The following is a 14,218-nucleotide window of genomic DNA, read 5'->3' on the forward strand; positions in this document are numbered from 1 at the left end:
GTGACCGGCCGGGTTATCAGCTTGCTAATGAAGTGCATTATACCTGCTTGTTTGCTTGGATGTGACGGTTGCATACTAATCAGGGCTCCCCTATTGTATCTGTACAAAGCCCCTTAGGGCTCATTAGCCATCAGTCGAGTTGCAAATGCCATCATTTGCCTGACTTGTCTTGCTATGGAAAATGGTTGTCAGTGCACGGCTGTTTTAGAAGAGCTGTAAAGAGAAGCGATCCCTTATGGATCCGTGTCCGAGGTGTGTGCCCACTGTATATAGGTGTCATCGGAGACTCATCCCGGTGGTTCATTTAGGCTCGTCGTCTTCACTCGCCACAAGACCATGTTGGCATTTTTGACAATAAAGCCAGGGTGTGAGATTCATCTCCTCGCGGTCTTCGTTTCCCCACACTCACCTTATTATACCCATTCAGCCCAGGTTCAGTGGCTGAGAGCCTACAATTACATATGGCAGGAGACGGCTACGCCGCTCGTTGCTCTGTAACCACTTCTTGTCACACTTGACGTGATTGTATATTAATGCCAGGGCCATTGTTTGGATGGATACCTCTATGGTGTACGTGCGCAGGGAATCGCTGTGCCATTGTGACTAATGAGCCGTGATGATGACTGAAAGGCTTCCTCTTTGTGCGAGGGCAGCCATAGCAGAGATTCATGCTGGGCGCAGGCTTTAGTTCTCCTGCACATTTGGCATATTGTGCAGTGGATGGACTTGGCATTAACCCATTGTACCCTGCAGCATTGCAACTGCTGTATCGATCTGAACATGCAGAATATGCCAAGAAGCTATATGGGATGCCATATATATGCAGCGCAGCAGCGCATTATGCCTCCTACACGAGGTCACCAGCAGTGTGCATCTGTGCGGAGAGGTTTAACAGATAATTACTCAGCAGCATTCATTACATCATCTGAAAACTGTGCCACCATAGTGTGCCATCACTGACTACAGGGCGGCTGTAACGTAGGCATGAAGTATGCATGTATCTGTATAACAGTGTCTGTACGGGCAGACAGAAGTACCCAGGGAATGTATAATATGTGCCCACTGAATTCAATGCACCGCACATACTGACAGATGAAGAAGAGCCATACACCATTTGTATGTACAGAACACAGCACCAGCCTACGCTGTATGTGCCCACAGCACCTTGTACTAGATGTCAGTAAAGATGCATCCAGTAAACCCTAAATGAACTCAATCCACAATCGTACCATACATTAATAGTAATTAAACCAAATCAGTCTACTTTCCCCTCTGGCAGCAAATAATATATCCATAGCTTTCAGTACAGCTTTAGACCATACCATTTAGTGTGTATTCATATGTCGTCATTAGGTGTTAGTTGCCATGTGCTGTAATACACCCGCTGAATGCAGTGAAGTCACGCCATTCTGGACTTGCTGGATGGGGCACAGCCATGTAGCAGTAATTCCAATACACAAACAGAAAATTTCAACTTCAGCTCTGCTACATGTGTGTTAACAAGGGATTTGGTGTGGTTCAGGTAGATGTTTAGTTTCGTAATGCTGAGTATTATGTCCTAGCATGTTATAGTATCTAATCTGCAGCCCATTATATAACAGCACCATAATATAATCTGCAATCCAGTATACAGAATGTACGGTATATTCACTGCACTCTGGTTATAGGTAGAAACATACGTACATGGTATGGAGTCATGTCCTTGGGTGGCTAAAGTTTTATGTCTGCGTCTCTCACACATATACTCCATTTTGTCTTGTAATTGCTATTCTATAGTATTACCTATCCTTATCCCTCCAACAACATTGTATACATCATTAAAAAAAAAGAATACTTTCACAAGTCCATGTTGTGACAAAGCATGGCGCCACCTAGTGTTCACAGTGTACATCCACCACTCAGCTACGTGAAGGTGGTCACACATGCTCAGTAGTGATGAGCGCAAGCGCTCGTTACTCAAGTTTGCCAAGTGTGCCCATGTGTGTTGGGCAATCCCCGCATGTTTTGTGGCTGTCTAACAGCTGTGAAACATGGGGTCGCGGGGACTCAAACATGCCACTCAAGCATCCGCGATGTGCATACCCGAGCATCGTTGGCAAACTCGAGTAACGAGCACTTGCACTCATCACTAATGCTCAGTTTTCTACCCACAACCTGCTCTCTGCATAGTGAACCCTTATTCACTGAGGAGCTGCCAATATTCGTGCTATTTTTGTAACATATTTGTGCCGAATTTATGTTTGACGATCTGTTCCGAACATATTCGCTCAACTCTACTCCCATTGACTCCAATGACGTTCGGCTTTGTTCGGCGAATATTGCAAATACAATATTTTGTAAATTTCGCTCAACTCTACTTACCACCACCACTTGTATGAGCGTAATGTGACCCCAGCCATCTTACCCAATCCTCTCAAGTGCCCAGACATTTGAGGCTTTAACATGGCAGAATTAACTGAGGCAACCCATACTGCTCTGCAGGGAAAGTAAGAAGGGAGATTATTATCTGCTGCCAGAGGGGGACGGAGACTGATTAATTCGTTTAAACTTATCGAGGATTTTAAGCCATTAATTGCAGGGAAAAATGCAAAATTTTGCACACTTGTAGTACACAAAAATGTTGGACTTTTTTTTAATATTTTATGCCTCTCTTACCACTCTTCTAGAAATTGGCGGGGCTTATTTTTAATAAACTTTAGGACAAAAATTGGCAGAAATGATGGCCAAAATCTAAGCCTGGTAATAGCAGAGGTACAGTAGATTTCAGTTTGTGAAGCCCAGACAGAAATAACACAGAGTTCATTTTAACTTGTCAATGTGTTTTGTGACCCCTTTGGCAGTTCATCTGAATCCCAGTTTTAGAAGGATTCAGATGAAACCCCCGAACACACACTGCAGAAACACAATGTGAACAAGGCCTTAGTCCAGCGCACTCCACTTTAGGACTGAAACACAACTAACAAAGTGTAAGTAAATGACCCACCATTGTGGGAATCGATCATTAGAGACAGATGCTTCTCCACAGGGTTCCCTTTTACATCTCCGTGTCTGATCTTAAATTTGGGGAATATCCCATCATTGCATTAGTTATTAATTTTGAAGATGACTGTTTCTAATTCCCCGATGATCCACCAGTCAGCTATGTTGGGTCGTTCTCATGGGCTGGTGAATATCATCTAATATATACTCAAATGGAGCAATCTATTAGCAGCGGAGCAGTTGACATAATTATCGTTAACTTGACAATCCTTAATGTAAAACCTACAGTCCTTATTTAGTGAAGCAGAAGGTACAATGGAAGTAATCAATATCGCAGCTGGCAGGCTAATTACTTCCTCTCCTTTCCCACCTAGAGTGAGGTGCGTTAGGGATTTTGGCGACGTAATGTGGGGATTAGCCAGCTAGAGAGGTGAATGTTGAATATTAATTGGCAGAACCTTTTTCTTAGGGACCTAAAGTGAAATCCTTTAACTAATGCGGTAATCCTCACTCAAAAATCTATTGAATCAACTTTTTGTGCAATGAGTATGTTTTTATTACATTTTTATGGGATAATTTATTTTTTATGTATTGCCCATCGGTGCTTCTTTGGTGCTGGTCTCATAGAGGTTTAGTTAGAAGATCCGAAGTTATGTTGTCAGAGAAGGTGTTGGACCGTAGTGGAGGACAACATGGGTATCTTCAAGAGTGAAGATCATGGATCATGTTGTTTATCTATCCTGTCACTTATCACTCAAGTGAAGAGGCAGAACCACATCTTATAATCACAAAATGAGATGAGTCCATACCTCCTTCAGACGTCATATTCCTTTCTCAGATGTTACAGTTGTCATAAACTCTCAAATTAGCCTTATGCTTCGTTGTGTGTATTGATGGAGGGTTTTGATGGAGGCCATACTGTGGTATCCTTCACCCATAGGCTCCATTTTTATACAACGTGTTATGCATTTTTTATGGAATACTTTTGCATTTATTGTTGTCTACAATGCTGTTACATTTTTCTCTGTTTTGTATAGTAACTTATACTGACTCAGTGAGGAGTAAAGTGCATCTTTTAGCCTTCTTCAGGCTTGTGGTCCCCAACGGATGGCGCTTTTCCAAGTGCATACACAAAGCAGAGGCCATTAAGTTGATGTATATCGCTTCTTATATAGACTTGAGGGACCCAATAGGCCTTTACAGAAACCGACCTGTCACTTCTAGTCACCTGACAACAAATACTCTCATAGATGCTAAGAGAAAACAAACCGAGAATGTAGAAACTTCACGGCACATTGGCCAATTGGTTCTCTAATATATAGTCCAAGGTCACCATGTGTGATCCCACGGTACAGAAAATCACAGAGAACTTCACATTGTGATTATGGCAAACTCAGCGCTAATATGTAGGGTACTTGATTATCAATATGTGTGATAAATATCGGAAGATGATAAACTAGGCAAAGTTGGCCATGGTTGAGATTGTAAAATTGCTAAATTTCTAATTGATGACCGAAGTCTTTAGTGATAGGTATTGGTGTAAAGAACTTCAGACATGAGTTGGGATTACGAAAAGAGAAGAGTTGAAAATGTTGAGGAAGTTTCAGCAAATGTATAATCTCGCGTAAGCCATTCTTAAAATTTTGGCACAATTTTCCCTTTCTTAAAATGATGCAACTTATTGCTACATATCTATGCATGAATATTTATATATATGTTTCTATAAATATTGCTATCTGTACTCACTGCTATCCCTATTTTTTTTTTTTTTATTTATTGCACAGTTCAAGAGAATGCTCAATCGAGAGCTCACCCATCTATCAGAGATGAGCCGGTCGGGCAACCAGGTTTCGGAATATATTTCAAACACCTTTTTAGGTAAGAGAAACAGAGTTTTGGTATTCCCTCCTTACTTCCTTTTAAATGTCCCAATATGGTATAAAGATATCAGTGGAAAAAAATGTTGCAATCCGCCACCGTAGAAAAAGGTAAAAATTGTAATCTCGCTTTGAATAACTATCTCAATAAAATTCAGAAAAAATAGCGTGGGGAATTAAAAAAAAATGCACATGACATCGTTATGCGTTTTGCACACCTAGTAGATCTTAATGATTGGAAATGACTCGGCGTTCAAAACGCGTTAGACTGTCATTTTTGCTTTTTTTCCCCCTTTTTTTTAATGATATCTCTTGAGATGTTTATTCAATAAAGATGACATTTTTTTTTTTACCTTTTCCTATAGTGCCATATTGCAACATTTTTTTCTACTGATACGATTACTCAGGGATACCAGAAAGGAGGAGGATGTCTTGCATTCCTCTGCGCGGTGGTGAGCTAATACTCACAAGGTGGATTTGACTTTAGTGCTCCTGTGTTTTTTGCATTTTCCTGTTTATTGACTTCCCTTTAATTCATTGATGTGCATGCAGTTTGCTGTGCAGAGCGGTATCTCCAGGTCAGCATTATAAATTAACCTCTTCACCTCTGGAATGGTCTGATATTGTGCTGCTCATACATAACATGAATAGGGCAGCAATAAAGCAGAAAATGCTTCTGCACCTGCAATGCAAAAATGTGTCAAAAGTAATTATAATTGATCATATCTACTGGGCAAAACAATCAGATTTTTTAATTACTGTACGTTTTTTTGAGTATACGTTCTTTTTCACTCTTGCATGGCACGCTGGCTTATGTTTTAGGCCAGTAATGGTGCAATGAAGCGTTAGAATTCTCTGCCCGTAGGAGGGAGTTTGATAAATATGACACTGTCAACATCTGAATATCCTTGGATGCTCTGCATCCAAACAGCCACATAGGAGGTGGGGGAGCCGCGGAATCCCTCGTAATGTATAACATAACATCAGCTCGGAAATCCCTCGGGACGTGACAGAAACCTTCAAGGAGAATTCAATGTGATTTTCTTTTTCCATGGCCGTCCAACAGACGTCTCAGTCACAATCTATAAGTCTTTCAATTAAAGTAGGAATCTCCCCTTCAGTGTAGTTTATAGGTTTACAAAGGACTGCAGCTAATCCTCATATATTAAAAATTAATAATAATAATAATAATAATAATAAAAATCGTTTTTTTATATAGTGTCAACAGTGCTTCACAACTCTGGGGGTATATGTGCAAACAATATCAGACATTACAGAGTTTGCAATCTTTGGGAAAATAGAGATTACGTAGAAGGTAAAAGGTACTTGTGTGGTACGATGGTAGTGCCATCTTTGTATAAAAAGAAAAACTGGCAATATACATAACGCTAAATGACCCAATCAATAGTCAGTGTCTTCATTTGCCCAAGTATGGAGGGCATTAAGGGTCAAAGAGTTAGGGGTATACTGTTTGAAGAAGGGTTTAGGTCCTCAGAATAGTATATAGGGGTAGGAGAAAAAAATAAAATAAGGAGTGTGGCAACCTTGCCTGAAAAAAAAAAGCATTTTTAGAGTAATGTTGATTTATAATAGGAATTGATCTGATTGACTGCAGTAGCTCATTGGATAATACTGATGCAGCATGAGAGAAGTCTTCAATATGAGAGTAAGGGATTTGGATAATGGAAGATGTTAGTTGTAGCTCATTGAAATGTAGAGCATAGTAGAGATGAGGGAGGAGTTGTAAGGTGGTGGAGCATCGTGGAGAGTTTTGTAGGTGAGGTGATGAGTTTTCTATTGTATTCTAAAGTGGATGGGCAACCAGTGTAGTAACTGGCACAGGGTGGAAGTATCAGTGTAGCAGCTGGACAGAAATAAGAGCCCCTAGCTATTTGTATTCATTAAAGAGTTCAGTGTATCCGTATGAGTTAATTGCAGTACTTGACTTGATAAACAGGGGCTCTACTGACAGATCAAATAACCTTGTAGGGCTTATTAAGTATGTTTGTCTAGACCAGGGTTCCCCAACTCCAGTCCTCAAGGCACAACAACAGATCATGTTTTCAGGATTTCCTTAGTATTGCTCAGGTGATAATTGCATCACCTGTACAATATCAAGAGAAATCCTGAAAACATGATCTGTTGGTGGTCCTTGAGGACTGGAGTTGGGGAACCCTGGTCTAGACCACATTTCTCATTACCTATAATTGAAGGAAATGTTTTTTTCACACCACTGTGAAGGAGGATTGTGTTTTCCTAGCCAGGATACAAGACTCATCCACTCTAGTTAAAATTGAATTTCTGGCGTATGATCCAAGTATTCAAGGGTCAGTTTACATAATTGCTGCCTCGTGTATATGATTTGCTTTTTTATTAATTAAGAACATAACACTACAGAATGACATGTCCCACCACATACACAGGTGATTTCACAACAACGGTTTTGTCAATGAGGGAACATTGTGATTGAGAAGCTTTGTGTTTGTATGAATGAGTCTGATACTGCTTTGTTTGATTCAAGCTCCTCTTTCATCTTGCCCATGCATGATGCATAACTAATGGCCTCCTTCTGCCTGGCTGAATCATTTTTGTTGGAGGTGCACTAGGGAATCCCATGGAGTGTAACAGCAGATGTGAGCTCTTTCAGACATGTTTGTGCATCTGCATGGCTTGACCTGACACTTGTATTTAGGACTTTCCCTTTTGATCTGTCTGAACTGTGGGCATCTGCCTAAAATACTAAATATCAAAGCTTTTTCCCATGTTAAATTCTATCCAATTATTTCTGTAGGGTAAATGGGTTTTCCTAATATTACACTCTTCAGCCTGCATTGTTTCGTTACTGTTATAATTTACAGCCATAAAGTGGAGATTTCCGGGACAATCAGCTCGATGACCTATATTGTAATATATTGTCTAAAAATACGACTTCAGATCTAAATAGAAGCAGGAACAAAGAAGGAGAATCCATAAGACTGCGATATAAGGGGCAGTCTAGCTTGGCAAGCCAGCCAACATGGTTTATCTTTTAAAAAAGTAATTCCACCTTTTACAATATTCGTGCAGCTTGATCTTCTCAAAATGGTCATTCAGAACCACTGAATCCATTCTCTCATCAAGTTGGCAAAATTTAGGTAAATTTTATGTTGATGCCAATTAAGACCAATAGAAAAGTGTTTCCGGATGGAATTTGAACTGGTCTGCAATGGATTTGTAGAGTCTTGGACAAGCATTTTTTGCTAGAAGGGTCCCCAATAATAAGATATGCATATGTGATCTTGGATCTGGAATTTCCAACATCAAAACGGAACATGACACGGTGTTTAGTTCCTTGCAGCGCCACCTCATGGAAAGTGAAGTATTACACGGTTCATACTGAGATCAGTGAACTGTCCGAAGTAATTCTCACATAGCCGCTATCCTATCTGGTCAACCAAAAATGTGAAACTAACTACAACAGTGCTTCTTATCCATCCAATGTACTTTACTACAGAACCACCCAATTTTCAAGATTGACGCTTGGAGCATAGCTTGTGAACATAGCTTGGGCCTTCACTGGATGACGTAGCAGAGGAAAATTAATTGTGAACATAGCTTGGGCCTTCACTGGATGTCGTAGCAGAGGAAAATTAATTGTATGTGTTTTTATGTAGATAAACAACATGAAGTGGAGATGCCAACACCGGCCCAGAAAGAAAAGGAAAAGAAGAAGAGGCCCATGTCACAGATTAGCGGGGTGAAAAAACTAATGCACAGCTCTAGTCTGACTAATTCAAGTATTCCAAGGTTTGGAGTAAAAAGTGAAAACGAAGAATCTCTAGCCAAGGTGAGATACCATATTAACGTCACCATTTTTGTAGGCTTTAATGCAACCTCCTCATTTTTATTACTAATTTCCTAAATATATACTAGCCTTGAGGCTATGTGCACACGTTCGGAAATGCTGCGGAAATTTCCACAACATTTCCGCAACTCCCGCCGCTGGTAAAATGCATGCAGAATTTGCATGCGTTTTCCCGCTAAACACAAGCGTTTTGCAAGTGTATTTAGCTAGCAGAATTCTTGCGCATTCCAAGCGATTTGAAGCATTGCTTGGAAAGGTGATTGACAGGTTGGTCACCCTTGTCAATCATATTGCTTGACAAGTGTGACCAACTTTTTACTATTGATGCTGCCTATGCAGCATCAATACTAAAAGATAGAATGTTAAAAATAATAAAAAAGGACAAAAAAAAGGGTTATTCTCACCTCCCGACGGCCCCCGATCTCAGCGACGCTCCCAGCATCTTCCAGTCCCAGTGATGCTTTGCACGAAGGACCTTTGTGACGTCACGCTCGCGAGACCGCGACGTCATCTCAGGTGATTCGCGCAAAGCATCACTGGGACCGGCAGCGTGGTGAGAGGCGGGAAGGACTCTGGGGGCCGCCAGAAGGTGAGTATATCCCGATTTTTTTTTTTATTTTTATTCTATTTTTTATAGGATTATGGTACCCAGGGCCTAGAGGATAGTCTCCTCTCCTCCAGACCCTGGGTACCATCCGCACATGAAGCGCTCACTTTACGCATGGTGGGCATAGCCACATGCGTAAAGTGAGCATTTCATTGCAATCCTATGGGTGCGGAATCGCCGAGATTCCGCACAAAGAATGAACAAGCTGCATATTTTTCTGCAATGCGATTCCGCAGCGGTAAAATCCGCAGCATTAGCACAGCAATGCGGAATCCCATAGGATTGCATGGGATGCGTTTTCTTAGCGGAAAAACGCAACGTGTGCACAGAGCCTGAAGCAAATTCTATTCCTTTCATGAGCACAAGAAATAACTTCCATCACAGTTTCCAAGGTTGTCAACATATGATGAGAGTATTAGTGGACCCTTATTGGGTCAGACTGTGAACAAAAAGATTTGTAGTACCCCGTTCTGACCTTTGCTTTGGTCCTATGCTACATCTGGACTTCACATCCTTCACTCAGCATCTTCTGGGCACCTCTGTCACTTCTTTGGCCCTGCGATGTCATGATACCAAATGAAGCCTAGGCTATAGTCTTAGCCAAGCCGCTCATCATCGTGACATCACAGGCCCAAAGAAGCAACAGAAGCGCTAAGGATGCCAGACCTAGAAGTTGGAACTGGGTATCACAAACCTTTTTCTCATTTATAGCCGTAACACAATAATTGTCACACCATTTATGGAGATTAATTTGAAGAAGTAGGTCTTATGGTGGATCCAGAGAACCATGTTCTATCGCCGATGATTATTTTTAGCAGTGTCCCAGGTACCAAATTTGCTAAGGACTGTGTATGAGGATGATTATTCCGTTCAGGAATCAGAAAAATGGAATATCTAATTTCTCGGCTACTTCATTGAGGTACAAAAGTGCCATGAGTTAATATGCCTACACGAAGAATACATCTTAGGAAAAAAAGCTTCCCCCTCCCCATCAGGTTATACCAGGGCAGACTACACCCAGCTATTAGTTTTCCCACTCAAGGGACAGCTTTAGGGTGTCTAATTTTTCCTGTTTCCCCCAATGAAGCGACCAAGATTAAGGATTTTTGGAACTCACTGTCAAATCTCCTTTCTCGTTGTCTTCATTGGGGGACAGAACATCATCCCTTGTTTCGGTGGGAGGGGTCTTGGTTTTGCTCTTCCCACTGCTTTTGTACTAACTGAATAATTAGGTGTTGGCTGCCCAGGTGTAGCCTGATGGGGAGGAGTCAGCTTTTTTCCTAAATTGTGTTTTAGTGTGAGCCTCCAGGTGGCTGCATATTAATCCATGGTTCATGTGTCCTCCAATGAAGAGTAGGAGTACCAAAAATCTTTAAATTGGTTGTCCCCTTCTAAAAACATACAGCAGATATCTAGGTAACCCTAAATGTTATATAGCCCCAGGTCAGTGATTTATTTTACCCTGTAAGCACAGTAGCCAGTAAATTCTCCACATATCTATTCCGTGTTTGTGAAATACCCAGACCCTTAGCACTTCTTTTGATTAAGGACTTCTTACATTTTTTTTTTTATGTGCGTCTTGATGGCTATTTTTATCTATTTTTAATATTTTTGGCAGCACAACATCCTTTAAATGCATGGCGGTAATTAATTCATGACATCCTCCCACTCACCATGTGTTCTCTGAACTCTCAGCAATGATGGCACTCACAGAATGTTCCAGGCTGCGTGTACCAAATCTCTAGCTGAAAGGAACTTGAGAATTAAATCTTGTGGCCAATCCAAAAATGATAATCGCTCTCTGCCTGTTCTCAATTCTGTCAGGAACTTGAAGATGTGAACAAATGGGGCCTTAACATTTTTAAAGTAGCCGAGTATTCTGGAAACCGACCTCTCACAGTCGTCATACACACAATATTTCAGGTACGGATCCGTATTGCATGTTTTTGTTTTAGCATTTGTGTTGTTTTTATGTATATGCATTAATATTGCGTTTTATAGAGTTTTATACTTTTTTTTTTTTTTTAAATAGTGAATTTTAGAAAACATAATTTATAAATACAATATACTAAACATTTCGTAAGGTGCACGGAGTGAGCCACCACTCCCAAATTAATCTTCTTTTATTCACTTGTTGTAATAAAATATTTCTTCTGACTTTTCCTACAGGAACGAGATCTGTTGAAGACCTTTAAAATACCAGTAGACACTTTAGTTACGTACTTGATGACTCTAGAAGATCACTATCACGCTGACGTGGCTTACCATAATAATATACATGCAGCGGATGTTGCTCAGTCTACTCATGTGCTGCTATCGACCCCTGCTTTGGAGGTAAATACATTGGGGGAGTAAAGAGGTCCACTTTTTAACATCATGGTCTTTTTTTTTTTTGTCTAAATTTTTTTGCCACTTGTGATGCATCGTGGTTTACACATCTATTTTTCAGGGGAAAAAGGAAACAGTTGCCATAGAGTAATATAAGGAAAACGCATTATTAGACTCCTCTTTAGGGCTCGTTCAGACAAGCGTATAAAGGTCCATGTTCCGTCCATGTGAGCCACGAACCATACACAGACTCCCCATAGCCAGTGTACACTCTTCTGGTCTGTTTTATAGGGGTTTTCTCACAAACAAAGTTAATTTTAATCAATAGATCTTTGAATATTAATAATTTCCACAATTGGATGTGTTTACATAAAATGTTCCTGTGCTGAGATAATCTTATAAATGTGCTCCTGCTGTGTACTGTGTAATGGCTGTGTCTGACCGTGCAGGAACATGATCTGATCACATCACAGCTCCCGGGCAGGGGAGGAAGCAAAAGAGAGTATACAGACAGGACAGCAGGAGATCACCGCTGATTATTTCTTTGAGGTAAAACATTTTTGCAAAACAGGTAGTGAAATGTTTTACCTCACAAAAATAAGAATTTGTGATCCCCTGCTGTCCTGCCTGTATCCTCTATTTTGCTTCCTCCCCTGCCGGGGAGATGTAACGTGATCAGACCATGTTCCTGCACGGTCAGACACAGCCATTACACAGTACACAGCTGGGGCACATTTATAACATTATCTCCGCACAGGAAAAAATTTTTTAACACATCCAATTGTGGAACTTATTTTTACGCCGAGATCTATTAATTAAAATATACTTTGTTCAAAACCCCTTTAAGGCTACTTTCATATTTCAGTTATCTCGCATCAGGCGCGATGCGGCGCCGTGCCGCATCGCCGGATCCGGCATAAAATGTAAAAAAAACTGATGCTTCGGTTCCGGTTTTTTACCGGATCCGGCATAATCCGGTGGCTGGATCCGGCAAAAAAACGGAACCGGTGCATCAGTTTTTCCATCCGTTTCGTCCGTTTTTTGCCGGATCCGGTTTTTAAAAAACGCCCAAAAGCCACCAATGGCTAGTGGTATTCACAGGAAAACCTATATATATACCTTGGTTTTACACCCTGTTGAGAGGTTGTTGTTTTGGAGCAAGATGGAAGGTATTATTGGAAACATCGCGCAGGCTTACATTGATTTCACTTTTGAGGCCAATTCTTTTGCAGCAATTGTCATGGCGAAGGAGCGACAAAGGCAGCGTATCATGCGTCTGCGCCGACATCGTTTCTGGATTCACCCTATAACCGCACAGAGGCTGACACTGGGAGTCTTTGCAACATTATATCTTGCGTTGCGAGGAAATCCAGAGAAGTTTTTGCTTTATACGCGGATGAAAGTGGAAACTTGACTTTTTGCTGGACAGGGTTGGAGAACTGATCCGGAGACGTGACACCTACTGACGCTTCTCCATCTCACCACCGGAGCGTTTGATGGTCACTCTCCGGTAAGCCAACTTTTATTGTTTCTCCTCCAAAGCAGACTTCAGTATACTGGAAATGTGTCTCCTCCTGTTGTTGCAGTTATTTTGCATTAATTATTGTTTTTGACTTTTCCCACAGATTCCTTGCAACAGGCGAATCCCTTTCGTCGCTACATTACCAGTATAGGATTGGGATTTCAACATTATCAGGTATCATCAAGTACACATGCCGCGCATTGTGGGACAGTCTACATGAAGAGTTTATTCCACAGCCCATAACAGAGAGGTGGCTCGAAATAGCTGACCAATTTTACAGCATCTGTCAGTTTCCTAATTGCCTGGGTGCAGTTGATGGCAAGCACATCACGATCACTAAACCAGCAGGATCGGGATCTGAATTTTTTTATTCTAAAAAATATTTCTCTATAGTCCTGATGGCGATTGCAGACGCCAAGTACAAATTTATTGCGGTGGATATTGGGGCCTATGGACGTTCCAATGACTCACAAGTTTTTAAAATTTCAGCAATGGGCCGTAATTTGTACGGAAACACATTCCAATTCCCACCTCCAAGACCACTTCCTCAAACTTCTGGGCCACCACTGCCATTTGTCTGCGTAGGTGATGAAGCGTTTCAACTGTCAGAACACCTGCTCAAGCCGTACGCAAGCAGAGACTTGACACCAACAAAAAGAGTGTTCAACTATCGCCTGACACGAGTACGGAGGATGGTGGAGTGTTCTTTTGGAATTCTTACTGCAAAATGGAGAGTTCTGTTGACCGCAATTAACTTGAAAACTGAAAATGTGGATGAGGTGGTAAAAGCACGTGTGGACCTACACAATTTTGTTATTACTAAGGAACAGATTGCCATAGAAGACAATGATGTCGAAACCACATTGCATGATTATCGCACTGTTAATGTGCGAAGTACTCTAGCATTGTCCAGAATGAGGGACACATTTGCCGATTACTTTATGTCACCTGAAGGTAGAGTTGAATGGCAGGATGACATGGTTTGAGATGTGAAAACCTATTTTGTACCTTGTTGTACTTAACTATTTTTTGGGGTAAAGTTACTGTACCTTGTTACCTTA

At 41.1% G+C, this 14,218-nt stretch overlaps 1 protein-coding gene across 11 annotated transcripts in view; it reads left to right on the plus strand.

The window, feature by feature from the left end:
- Positions 1-14,218, plus strand: part of LOC141097192 (3',5'-cyclic-AMP phosphodiesterase 4D) — a 1,243,227-nt gene that overhangs the window by 1,208,928 nt on the left and 20,081 nt on the right. For all 11 annotated transcript variants that reach the window (XM_073584285.1, XM_073584286.1, XM_073584291.1 and 8 more), the window contains 4 exons: positions 4,764-4,857; positions 8,510-8,682; positions 11,132-11,230; positions 11,477-11,641. In XM_073584285.1, the coding sequence (XP_073440386.1) occupies positions 4,764-4,857; positions 8,510-8,682; positions 11,132-11,230; positions 11,477-11,641 (531 nt within the window). The remainder of the gene's footprint in view (positions 1-4,763; positions 4,858-8,509; positions 8,683-11,131; positions 11,231-11,476; positions 11,642-14,218) is intronic.

This window comes from Dendrobates tinctorius, unplaced genomic scaffold (assembly GCF_039654945.1).
Source record: "Dendrobates tinctorius isolate UK_male_01 unplaced genomic scaffold, ASM3965494v1 ptg000083l, whole genome shotgun sequence".
In the NCBI taxonomy this organism is placed as follows: Eukaryota; Metazoa; Chordata; class Amphibia; order Anura; family Dendrobatidae; genus Dendrobates; species Dendrobates tinctorius.